This window comes from Embiotoca jacksoni, unplaced genomic scaffold, assembly GCF_022577435.1.
Source record: "Embiotoca jacksoni isolate LCO1_2020_lvr unplaced genomic scaffold, fEmbJac1.0.p SCAF_79, whole genome shotgun sequence".
NCBI lineage: Eukaryota > Metazoa > Chordata > Actinopteri > Embiotocidae > Embiotoca > Embiotoca jacksoni.
Genome location: NW_027185435.1, coordinates 866,835 through 881,146, shown reverse-complemented (window position 1 = coordinate 881,146; position 14,312 = coordinate 866,835). Strand labels below are relative to the sequence as shown.

At 43.2% G+C, this 14,312-nt stretch overlaps 1 protein-coding gene across 4 annotated transcripts; it reads right to left on the bottom strand.

The window, feature by feature from the left end:
- Positions 1 to 6,894: 6,894 nt before the first annotated feature.
- On the bottom strand, positions 6,895 to 11,632 carry lto1 (LTO1 maturation factor of ABCE1). 4 transcript variants are annotated; one of them, XM_069177936.1, is made up of 5 exons: positions 11,520 to 11,632; positions 11,252 to 11,357; positions 11,110 to 11,180; positions 7,889 to 8,019; positions 6,895 to 7,303 (listed from the first exon to the last, which is right to left on the bottom strand). In XM_069177936.1, the coding sequence occupies exons 1-5, from the start codon at positions 11,617 to 11,619 to the stop codon at positions 7,232 to 7,234; spliced, it is 480 nt and encodes a 159-aa protein (XP_069034037.1). In that variant the 5' UTR covers positions 11,620 to 11,632; the 3' UTR covers positions 6,895 to 7,231. The 4 variants fall into 4 exon arrangements, with proteins under 4 accessions (XP_069034037.1, XP_069034038.1, XP_069034039.1 ...); XM_069177937.1 differs by having other exon boundaries at positions 7,889 to 8,016; XM_069177938.1 differs by having other exon boundaries at positions 7,889 to 8,006; positions 11,520 to 11,626.
- Positions 11,633 to 14,312: the final 2,680 nt, after the last annotated feature.

The following is a 14,312-nucleotide window of genomic DNA, read 5'->3' as shown; positions in this document are numbered from 1 at the left end:
TGGATGGTCCCTCTCCTCTTTAACCTGGAGGATGCAGCGTCCATGATTTCCAAACAGAATCTCAGATTGTGATCCATCAGACCTCAGGACAGTTGTCCACTTCACCTCAGTCCATCTTCAATGATCTCGGTCCAGAGAAGGCGGCGGTGTTTCTGGATCATGTTTCTATCTGGTTTCTTCTTTGGAGAATTTTAACATCATTTGTGGACGCAGCGATGAACTGTGTTCACAGACGATGATTTTCACAAGTGTTCCTGAGCCCATGCAGTGATTTCCACTCCAGAATAGTGTGTTTTTAATGCAGTGCTGCCTGAGGGCCCGAAGATCACCACCATCCAATATTGGTTTCCAGCCTTGTCCCTTGTGTTCAGAGATTTCTCCAGATTCTCTGAATCTTTTAATGATATTATGAACCGTAGACGATGAAATCCACTAATTCTTTGTAGTTTTACGTTGAGGAACATTATTTTTGTTACTGATCTGTTGCCATGGTAACATCATTAATTGTCAGATGTTCCACCAGTTGTTGTTATTTTTAATCTTCACTCAACTTTTCAACTTTCCTTCTTGAAGGCAGGAGGCAAGTTTTATTTATATTGCACATTTAAATTTAAGAAGGTGCTGCACAACATCAAACACAATTCAATCAGACTTGAAACATTGAAAGATAAAACAAGGATAAACATGAGCAGTAAATAATACTCGAGAAAATGTCATCAAATTAAATTGAGCCTTATCTGGAGATGCTAGTGAAAACAGATTTCAATCAGGATTGAAAACTAATGGGAGTGTTACAGTGGTAGTGTTGCAGGAGACAGGAGACCCCAGGGAAGACCCAGGACATCTGGAGGATTATATCTCCCGGCCGGCCTGGGAACGCCTCGGGAACCCCCAGCATGAGCTGGAAGATGTTGTGGGGGAGAGGGAAGTCTGGGTCAGCTTGCTTGACTGCTGCCACCACAACCCGACCCGGATAAGTGGAAGATGATGGATGGATGGATGGATGGACACTAATAGTGAAGCTGATGACGTGACCTTGAAGAACCGCTCAGCTGTGAGAACTAGTCTGGATCCAGGAACTATGAAAGCTGCTGGTCCACAGACCTGAGCAACACTCACATTATGAAATCTAAAACTGAGCTGCTGTCATTGACAACAAGGTCAGCAGGATCAGTAACTCCTGAGTGAGTCTTAAACTGCAATACCAACAATGGCCACTAGCAGCAGGCTCTAAAAAGGCTCCATAGACTCACATTAAACTTCTGTCATGAAAAAGAAAGTAATTATTTTGTCATATGCCGAAGTCACTCTTTAGTTTTCTGGAGGTCCATCTGAAAATAATCCGTCATTCATTAGATATTAGGCCTCAAAAAGCAGCATGTTTGGGGGCGTGTCTGTTTGATTGACAGGCCTGAGGTACAGTCAGGTTTCTGCTATAAGTGGGTGGGGCTAGTGTCCTCGGATCCTCCCCTCATTTCCCCCAGCTCATCCAAATAAAGGTCACTTCTGGCTCCAAAACAAGCAGCATCTGAACTAGAGGCTTCAGAACGGTGGCTGATTCCCAGGCTGTGATTGGCCACCGCAGCGTGACTTTGGCTTACATGTTGGCAAAAGTAGTTTGTGGTTCCGATCCTTCCTGAGGTTTGTTGTGGACCTTGTGCAGTCGGCTGTCCGACGCTGTTCGCTTCACCCTGTCTCATTTAGTGTGAAACCAGCACAATGATTCTCCTGCTGATCAAATACAGTTATATGATCTATAACTATTGAATTAAACACTCACAAGCAGCAGCACACACTCAGACACACACTCAGACACACACTCAGACACACTTATACTCCAATGAGAGATGAGTTCATGTTGATTTTGTTTTTAATGTTCTGCTACAAATAGTTTTGTTTGAACTTTTCATCGTGCTAATTTCCTCCTGCCCACATTTAAGGAGAACAAGGAGGTTCTATCTGAAACCTGAAAGTTATTGTTTGGCTAATGAAACAGGAGTGTGTGTGTGTGTGTGTGTGTGTGTGTGTGTGTGTGTGTGTGTGTGTGTGTGTATATGTGTGTGTGTGTGTATGTGATTGTGTGTGTGTGTGTGTGTGTGTGTGTGTGTGTGTGTGTGTGTGTGTGTGTGTGTGTGTGTGTGTGTGTGTGTCTGTGTCTGTGTGACAGTACTCATTGATTTGTTATGCAAGGAATGTCTTTGATGGGGCTTCAGTGTGGAGGAAAAGGCGTGAAAGTCTAATCCTTTCCCACAGGCCTGCCAGAGCCAGCAGCAGACAAAGAGCCTCAGCACACACACAATCACACACACACACACACACACACACACACACACACATATGTACACACAATCACATACACACACACACACACACACACACACACACACACACACACACACACACACACACACACACACACACAATCACACACACACACACACACACACACACACATACACACACACATACACACACACACACACACACACACTTCTGTGAACTTCTGTCCTCGTATATGTTGGGTTGCTACAGAACACAGACCGACGTAGATCTGCTGCTGACTTCAGGAGCTGCATGTTGTTCTACATCTCCAGTGGAGGAACTGCAGCTCCTGCAGAGGAGAGACGCAGTTCTTCATGGACAGAATTCTAAAACTCAAATGAAGCTGGATCATCCCTTCAAGAATCAGTTTTATAAATGTGCAGGTGGAGGGGAGGAGCTGTGTCAAAGTGAGATCAGATGGGACTCTGGCTGCTGCTCAGTGTTCACATGCAGTCTGCAGTGAACCTGAAAGTGGAGTTGCTCACTGTTCACTCCCAACTCACACTTATCTGACATGTAATGAACTATTCTGGTCCTGTCACAGGTAAGTGTGTTTTCTAAGCCGCCCACATCACACACAGGGAGGCGGGGCAGGTCCTCTCTGCTGCTGCACTCTGATCAATACTGGTTTGATAGAAATATTCAGCTTTAGTCCTCCACCAGTCATTCATAGATCACATATTGTCATGTTGCACGCAACACTGTCCAGTACTGAACAGGTACAGTACACAAGAACAAGTATGTAGCACTGCAAAACTGTAACAGTGCAACACTACAACACTGTAACATAGTTGCACTATAACACTGCAACAGTACAACACTAACATTACAACACTGTAACACTACAACACTACAACACTGTAACACTGCAACACTGCAACACTGCAACATTGTAACACTGTAACACTCCAACACTGTAACACACCAACTCTACAACACTGTATCACTAACACCGTAACACTGTAACACACCAACACTACAACACTGTAACACTACAACAGTACGACACTGTAACACACCAACTCTACAACACTGTAACACTACAACACTGTAGCATTAACACTGTAACACTGTAACACTACAACAGTACAACACTGTAACACACCAACTCTACAACACTGTATCACTAACACCGTAACACTGTAACACACCAACACTACAACACTGTAACACTACAACAGTACAACACTGTAACACACCAACTCTACAACACTGTAACACTACAACACTGTAACACACCAACACTACAACACGGTAACACTACAACACTGCAACACTACAACACTGTAACACCCCAATACTACAACACTGTAACACACCAACACTACAACACTGTAACACCCCAATACTACAACACTGTAACACACCAACACTACAACACTGTAACACACCAACACTACAACACTGTAACACTACAACACGGTAACACTACAACACTGTAACACTACAACACTGTAACACCCCAATACTACAACACGGTAACACACCAACTCTACAACACTGTAACACTACAACACTGTAACACACCAACACTACAACACTGTAACACTACAACACTGTAACACACCAACTCTACAACACTGTAACACTACAACACTGTAACACACCAACACTACAACACTACAACACTGTAACACACCAACACACCAACACTACAACACTACAACACTGTAACACACCAACACACCAACACTACAACACTGTAACACACCAACACTACAACACTACAACACTGTAACACACCAACTCTACAACACTGTAACACTACAACACTGTAACACACCAACACTACAACACTACAACACTGTAACACACCAACACTACAACACTGTAACACTATAACACGGTAACACTATAACACGGTAACACTACAACACTGTAACACTACAACACTGTAACACCCCAATACTACAACACTGTAATACTACAACACTGTAACACCCCAATACTACAACACTGTAATACTACAACACTTCAACGCTGTAATACTGTACCCCCCCCCCCCCTCAGGCCGGCTGTATTTGTCACTGCTCCTTTTCATGTCACCACTCACCACCTGCTCCCCACATTCCTCCACATTCTTTCAAAGAAATCATTCCCTCCTCCTCCTCCTCTTCTGCCTCCTGCTCTTCCTTTTCATTTGTCTCCACTCCTCCTGCTTCTCTCTCCTCCTTTTTTTCCTTCCCTTCCTGTGATTACTCTTCCTCTTCCTCCTCTTCAGTCCATTTGTTCCTTTTCTTCTTTTCTGGATTCTTTATTTAATAATTACTCTCAATCACCCTCTGAATTGTGTTTGTTTGTAACTTAAAGTCGAAATGAAACACTGAAACACTGAACACAGCCTCTCTGAGTCACCCCTCTCCCCCTCTGCCTCCCTCATCCTCTCTTCTGTTTCCTTCACAAGCTGCCGACTGCAAGACAGAAGACAGAAGACAGAAGACAGCGTTCACCTGCTGCCCGACACTGCATGAACCAGCTGCTACGCGCGCGCGCACACACACACACACACACACACACACACACACACACACACACACACACACACAATCACATACACACACACACACATATACACACACACACACACACACACACACACACACAGTCCCGTTTTTTTTGTATTGTCAGTAGGACTTTAGAAACAGGGAGCAGGTCAGCTGACAGGCTGAAAACGTCCCTCTGGTCTTCTCTGGTGCCTCCTGATGCTGCTGCTGTTGTTTTTCGTTGTTGTGTCGTGAAATACACACACTCTGTACACACCCTGTACATAAAGTATGTACACACACTGTTTAACATGAACCGGTGGCCCCCCATCAGTAGAAAGCCCAAATCCAGCAGCCTCACTGACACATCTCACTTCTCCAGAAAATAACAACAAAAATCTCACTTATAAACCTCCCAAATGAAAGGAGAAATAAAACCTACAAAATAAAAGGAACAATGAAACCTAAAAAATAAAAGGAGAAATAAAACCTACAAAATAAAAGGAACAATGAAACCTACAAAATAAAAGGAACAATAAACCCTACAAAATAAAAGGAGAAATAAAACCTTAAAAATAATCATCCAGGCCTTTATGTCTTCAAGAAATGCTTGAAGTTTCACTAACATTTGTCTCCCCTGGTTTCAATGACAGATACACTGGTTATAATCACCTGACCACCACTGGGGCAGAGGGCAGATCTCCTGAATCCCCATCACCTCCTCATGCACAGAGACCTCCTGGGAAAATAGTGCAACAATCTAAGAATAATGTTCCTCAACGTAAAACTACAAAGAATTGGTGGATTTCATCGTCTACGGTTCATAATATCATTAAAAGATTCAGAGAATCTGGAGAAATCTCTGAACACAAGGGACAAGGCTGGAAACCAATATTGGATGGTGGTGATCTTCGGGCCCTCAGGCAGCACTGCATTAAAAAAAACACTATTCTGGAGTGGAAATCACTGCATGGGCTCAGGAACACTTGTGAAAACCATCATCTGTGAACACAGTTCATCGCTGCGTCCACAAATGCTGTTAAAACTCTCCAAAGAAGAAACCAGATAGAAACATGATCCAGAAACACCGCCGCCTTCTCTGGACCGAGATCATTGAAGATGGACTGAGGTGAAGTGGACAACTGTCCTGAGGTCTGATGGATCACAATCTGAGATTCTGTTTGGAAATCATGGACGCTGCATCCTCCAGGTTAAAGAGGAGAGGGACCATCCAGCTTGTTATCAGCACTCAGTTCTAAAGCCAGCATCTGTGATGGTACAGGGATGCATTAGTGCACATGGCATGGGTAGCTTGAACATCTGGAAGGAAGCATTAATGCTGAATGATATATTCAGGTTTTGGAGCAACATATGCTGCCATCCAGACAACGTCTCTTTCAGGGAAGGTCTTGTTTATTTCAGCAGAACAACGTCCAACCACATTCTGCACGTATTCCAACAGCATGGTTCTCTAGTAGAAGAGTCCGCTGATAAACTGGCCTCCTGCAGTCCAGACCTGTCAATCATTGAAAACATCTGGAGCATCAGGACATGAACAATACAACAAAGGAGACCCTGAACTGTTGAGCAGCTGAAAACCTCTATCAGGCAAGAATGGGACCACATTTCACTTTCAAAACTCCAGAAACTGGTCTCCTCAGTTCCCCAATGTTTCCAGAGTGTTGTTAAAAGAAGAGTTGATGCAGCTCAGTGGTGAACATGATCCTGGAACAACTTTATAGAGACGTGTTGCTGCATCAGATTCAACATGAGAAGATATTTTTTATAAAACAATAAAATGTCTCTGTTTCAACATTTGATACGTTGACTTTGGTCTATTTTATATTAAACATGAGTTTATATGATTTACAAATCATCACATTGTGTTTTTAATTTACATTTTAAACAGCTTCACTACTTTTTTGGAGACATGGTTGGAGAAGTTTTTCCTGTCCATCATCCAACAGCAAGAAGAAGCAGAAGGATTCCAGCTGAACATGGAAATGTTGTGATGTTTGTGTGTCTGTTTCTAAAGCACTAACATAACAACACAACTCCACAAAAACACAGAAGAGAACAATCAGTCCAGTTCCTGCTTTCTAAAAGTTCCTTTATTCAAACTACAGTTCAGTTGTAACACCAGTGTGTATTTCACCTGTTGTGTGTTACTTGTCCACATGTATTCCTACTGGAGTAAATGTACTTAGTTACTTTGCACCTCAAAATAATCACTTCATTAAACTTGCACAGATCACTGACTGTCTCCATGTGTCTCCGTATCACTGCAGTAAATCCACTCTGTCCCCATCCTCTGGTCGGAGCGGTCCAGAGACTGAGACACACCATCGTGTCCTCCCACTGAGGACTCTACATGTCAGTGACGTCCGTCCCTTCCGTCAGGTTGCAGCGCTGCTCCTCCTCAGCACTCAGAACGACGTCCCCTCAGCTGTCCTGATGAAGTCTTTGAAGTCAGCAGGGACACTCAGCATGGAGCACACCTGCACAGCAGCACAGGTTAGATCACTGCAACACCGTGAACCAATCAGAGAGGCACACAACAACATGAAGTAGTAAATAGTAAAACTTTAGTTTTTACTAAAAATGCTGAATCTGCTGAATTATGAAATGTTGATTTATTTTTTTGAATTTTAAAATGAATTCACTGTATTCTAATTAAATTATTTTTACTGGAGCTTCCTGCCCTGAATGTTGTTTTATATTGTTGATGACTCATCAGCAGTGTTGGAGAGTACCTGTGAACACACTACATACATGTAGAGTAGCTGTGAACACACTACATACATGGAGAGTACCTGTGAACACACTACATACATGTAGAGTACCTGTGAACACACTACATACATGTAGAGTAGCTGTGAACACACTACATACATGGAGAGTACCTGTGAACACACTACATACATGTAGAGTAGCTGTGAACACACTACATACATGGAGAGTACCTGTGAACACACTACATACATGTAGAGTACCTGTGAACACACTACATACATGGAGAGTACCTGTGAACACACTACATACATGTAGAGTAGCTGTGAACACACTACATACATGGAGAGTACCTGTCTGAATTTGGCCCGCAGCCGCTCCATGTTCTCCTGCAGCGTGGCAGACTGAGGATCCTCCAGAGGAACGTTGTGGATCAGAACCAGCAGAGACTCCAGCGCCTTCACACGCTTCCTACAGCACACTCATGAACACGCATGAACACACATGAAGACAAATGAACACACATGAAGACGCATGAAGACACATGAACACGCATGAACACACATGAACACACATGAAGACACATGAAGACGCATGAAGACACATGAACACGCATGAACACACATGAAGACACATGAACACACATGAAGACGCATGAAGACACATGAACACGTATGAACACACATGAAGACACATGAACACGCATGAAGACACATGAAGACACATGAACACACATGAACACACATGAAGACACATGAAGACGCATGAAGACACATGAACACGCATGAACACACATGAAGACACATGAACACGCATGAACACACATGAACACACATGAAGACACATGAAGACGCATGAAGACACATGAACACGCATGAACACACATGAAGACACATGAACACACATGAAGACGCATGAAGACACATGAACACGTATGAACACACATGAAGACACATGAACACGCATGAAGACACATGAAGACACATGAACACGCATGAAGACACATGAACAGGCATGAAGACACATGAATACACATGAACACGCATGAACACACATGAAGACACTTGAAGACACATGAACACACATGAAGACACATGAACACTCATGAAGACACATGAAGACTCATGAACACACATGAACATTCATGAAGACACATGAACACTCATGAACACTCATGAAGACTCATGAAGACACATGAACACTCATGAAGACACATGAACACTCATGAAGACTCATGAAGACACATGAACACTCATGAAGACTCATGAACACTCATGAAGACTCATGAACACTCATGAAGACTCATGAAGACACATGAACACATATGAACACTCATGAAGACACATATGAACACTCATGAAGACTCATGAAGACACATGAACACATATGAACACTCATGAAGACACATATGAACACTCATGAAGACTCATGAAGACTCATGAAGACACATGAACACATATGAACACTCATGAAGACACATATGAACACTCATGAAGACTCATGAAGACACATGAACACTCATGAACACTCATGAAGACACATATGAACACTCATGAAGACTCATGAAGACACATGAACACTCATGAACACTCATGAAGACTCATGAAGACACATGAACACTCATGAACACTCATGAAGACTCATGAAGACACATGAACACTCATGAACACTCATGAAGACACATGAAGACACATGAACACATGAAGACTCATGAAGACACATGAACACATATGAAGACTCATGAAGACACATGAACACTCATGAAGACACATGAACACATGAAGACACATGAACACATGAACACTCATGAAGACACATATGAACACTCATGAAGACTCATGAAGACACATGAACACTCATGAACACTCATGAAGACACATGAACACATATGAACACTCATGAAGACACATGAACACTCATGAAGACACATGAACACTCATGAAGACACATGAACACTCATGAACACACATGAAGACACATGAACACTCATGAAGACACATGAAGACACATGAACACATGAACACTCATGAAGACACATGAAGACTCATGAACACTCATGAACACACATGAAGACACATGAACACTCATGAAGACTCATGAAGACACATGAACACTCATGAAGACACATGAACACTCATGAACACTCATGAAGACTCATGAAGACACATGAACACTCATGAACACTCATGAAGACACATGAACACTCATGAACACTCATGAAGACACATGAACACTCATGAAGACGCATGAACACTCATGAAGACGCATGAAGACGCATGAACACACATGAAGACACATGAAGACACATGAAGACACATGAAGACACATGAACACTCATGAAGACACATGAACACTCATGAACACACATGAAGACACATGAACACTCATGAAGACGCATGAACACACATGAAGACACATGAACACATATGAAGACTCATGAAGACACATGAACACTCATGAACACACATGAAGACACATGAACACTCATGAACACACATGAAGACACATGAACACTCATGAAGACTCATGAAGACACATGAACACTCATGAAGACACATGAACACTCATGAACACTCATGAAGACTCATGAAGACACATGAAGACACATGAACACTCATGAAGACACATGAACACTCATGAACACACATGAACACTCATGAAGACTCATGAAGACACACGAAGACACATGAAGACACATGAACACTCATGAAGACACATGAACACACATGAAGACACATGAACACTCATGAAGACACATGAACACTCATGAACACTCATGAAGACACATGAACACTCATGAAGACTCATGAAGACACATGAACACTCATGAAGACTCATGAAGACACATGAACACTCATGAAGACACATGAACACTCATGAACACTCATGAAGACACATGAACACTCATGAACACTCATGAAGACACATGAACACTCATGAAGACACATGAACACTCATGAACACTCATGAAGACACATGAACACTCATGAAGACACATGAACACTCATGAAGACACATGAACACTCATGAAGACGCATGAACACTCATGAAGACGCATGAAGACGCATGAACACACATGAAGACACATGAACACACATGAAGACACATGAAGACACATGAACACTCATGAACACACATGAAGACACATGAAGACACATGAACACTCATGAAGACACATGAACACTCATGAAGACTCATGAACACTCATGAAGACACATGAACACTCATGAAGACTCATGAACACTCATGAAGACACATGAACACACATGAAGACGCATGAACACTCATGAAGACACATGAAGACGCATGAACACACATGAACACACATGAAGACGCATGAACACGCATGAAGACACATGAAGACACATGAACACTCATGAAGACACATGAACACGCATGAACACTCATGAAGACACATGAACACTCATGAAGACACATGAAGACACATGAACACGCATGAACACTCATGAAGACACATGAACACTCATGAAGACACATGAACACTCATGAAGACACATAAACACTCATGAAGACACACAGCGTGGAGGACAGAGACGCTGCAGGTGAGACTCACTTGGATTTGACGTCTGTGTGATGTTGGAGGAGACATTTCCAGGTGATGGAGAAACCGTGGTAGAAGGACATCTGTCAGAGGACAGGAGACAGTGAGACAGGGAGACAGACAGTTCATGTAGAGGACACGGATGTCTCCTCACCTCCGAGGACAGCCGGGCCCCGTGGGACGCCCCGTGTCTGCGGCCGTCCTGCAGCCCCCGGCGGGTCCCCCTCTCGAAGCCCTCCCGGTAACCGTCTCCTCGGAACCTGAACAGAGACATGTTGCCGCTGTTGGACAGAGACGGATACCGAGTACCGAGGACCAAGTACCGGGCACCGAGTACCGGGTACTGACCCGGTTGGTGGAACAGGACGGTTCCCGGTGGTCCTACAGACTGCTGCCGGAAGAAGCCCGGTAATAAAACTCACTTTTCATCGGCCAGCAGGATGCTGTCGAACAGGTCCTGGTCCTCCCGGCTGCCCGCCATCTTCCTCCGCTGTCAACAGCTGATCTGCTGGAAGAAGCCATGACGCGCCGAAGCCTTGCGCCACCAAGGCCGCACTGCTGCCCCCTGCAGGCCGGAGGTTACCACGTCACACGGTGCTGCCCCCTGCAGGCCGGAGGTTACCACGTCACACGGTGCTGCCCCCTGCAGGCCACGTCACAGTGCTGTCTCTAACCTCATTAGTATCTTTTGTTTTGTTTTTATTTCTTTAAATCATTGTGGCTGATTTTATTTATTTATCTTTATTTATCTTTATTTATTTATCTACAGCTCAGTTTATAATGTACTGTTGCAACTGAATAAGGCCAATTTGGATATAAATCAAATCTCCAAAAAACAACAAACTGCTTCTTCCTTCACAGGCAGCACTGAACTGTTTGTCTCCTGGACGTCCTGCCTAACAAAGTCTCTGAGTGTCCTCACTGCTGTCGGCCATCCAGAGACCAGCACGTCTGTGTCAGTCAACACGTCAAACACACTCCAACTTTAATATGAAGCAAAGCTGCCGAATCACAGAGTTAAATATTAACGTGACCTTTAATGGATTCTGGACTCATATCCAGAATAAATATAATGAGCCAGATTAATCACTGACAGTGTTATCGGAACGTGTTTCATACATCTTCTGTGTCTTCTGTCTGCCACTGAAATAATCAGCGTGAACTAAAAACAGTGTGTGATCAGGGAGGAAGTTAAAGTACCGCAGACTGTAATAATCTACATTCAGATATATCGTCCTGACTGCATTATCAAACATCTGGACTGAGAGCAGTTTGGACCTTTGCAGGTCTTCTCTCTGGTGCCTGTCCTTCTACCAGCAGAGGGCGCTGTAGGACCAGTGGAAGGCTGTGAGGAGGTTTCTGCAGCAGGTTGAAGCTGACGTGACCTCAGCTTGGGCAGCTGTGGTCGTTCAGTGAAGGTGAGACAGATGTTGTCCGTCCAGCTGTGTGTTCTCTATCGATACTACCAGGAACGTCCATGTTGTCTCTGAGCAGCTGAGAAAACACAGCTGGAGGTTCCAGAGATGGGAAACTTCAGTATCAGTAAAGTTCATCAATCAGTGAGTTCTGCAAACATTTCTCTGAGGCACACCTGTCTCTGGGAGAGGGGGAGAGGGGGAGAGGGGGAGGAGGAGGGGAGGGGAGGGGTGGGAGGGAGGCGCCTGTTTATGATCAAAATACATCATAAAAAATAAAGTCTGATTCGACAACAACAATACAGTAATATTGTAGTTGGACCTTCAAAATGAAAGCATTAACTGTTGATCAATTAAATAAATATTGATAATAATATTGTAGATAGGCCTTCAAAATAAAAGCATTAACTATTCCTCAATTTTCTAACTGAATTCTGACTTTTGATCAGATTTAGTGCTGAGTTCAGATAAAGTGATGATAGTGGGAGACTTTAACATTCATGTTGACGTGGACAACGACAGCCTCAGTTCTACTTTCAGCTCATTATTAGATTCTATAGGCTTTTATCAGGATGTAAATAAACCCTGTCACCGTGGTAACCACACCCTCCATCTGGTTCTGTCGTATGGGATGGAAACTGAAAATGTTGTTGTATTTCCTCCAAACCCTGTTTTGTCGGACCACTTCTTATTAACATCTGAAGTTCCAATAATGGACTACACAGCATGTGGGAATAAATCCCACTACAGTAGATGTCTGTCAGATGATGTCGTGGCCAAGTTTAAGGAAGCAGTTACATGTTTATCCTCTTCGATGCCGTGTGTTAAAGCAGTGGAAGACATCTACGTTGATCTTAGTCCCACACAAGTGGATCATCTGGTAGAAAACACTGCAGTATCTCTGCTACAACTCTAGATGATGTCGCCCCTCTGAAGAAGAGAGTCATGAACCAGAGGAAGTTGTCTCCATGGTACAACTCAGAACTACGCTCTGCTAGGCAGCGACCAACCTCCAGTAATGATAAAATTATTACTATCAGGGAGAGAATCGGGCCGATCCTTCCTGACACCATCACTGATGTGTTGCTAAGCAACAGCAGCCCTGAAAGCAACTGTAGGACCAGATGTAAACTTGGAACATTTCTCTCCTGTTGAGCTCTCTGAGTTAACTAGAATTATTTCTTCATCTGGATCCTCTAGCTGTCTGTTAGATCTCATCCCAACTAAACTTTTTAAGGAAGTCTTCACTTTAATTAATACTTCCATATTAGATCAGATCAACCTATCTATTGTAACCGGCTATGTACCGCAGGCTTTTAAAGTGGCTGTAATTAAACCTTTACTTCAAAAGCCGACTCTTGATCAGCTGTTTTAGGAAACTACAGACCAATTTACAACCTGATGTTTGTTTCTAAAATCCTTGAAAAAGTTGTTTCAAATCAACTTTGTGATCATTTCCAAAGGAATGATCTGTTTGAAGATGTTCAGTCTTTAGAGTTCATCATAGCACAGAAACAGCTCTGGTGAAAGTTACTAACGACCTTTTATTAGCCTCAGATAATGGACTCGTCTCTGGACTTGTTCTTCTGGACCTCAGTGCTGCTTTTGATACGATTGATCATAAGATCTTATTACAGAGATTAGAAGACGTTACGAAGATTAAAGGAACTGCATTAGACTGGTTCAAGTCCTACTTATCAGATAGATTCCAGTTTGTCCATGTCAACAATGAGTCTTCCAGACAAACAAGAGTTAGTTATGGAGTTCCACAAGGCTCAGTGTTGGGTCCAATACTTTTTA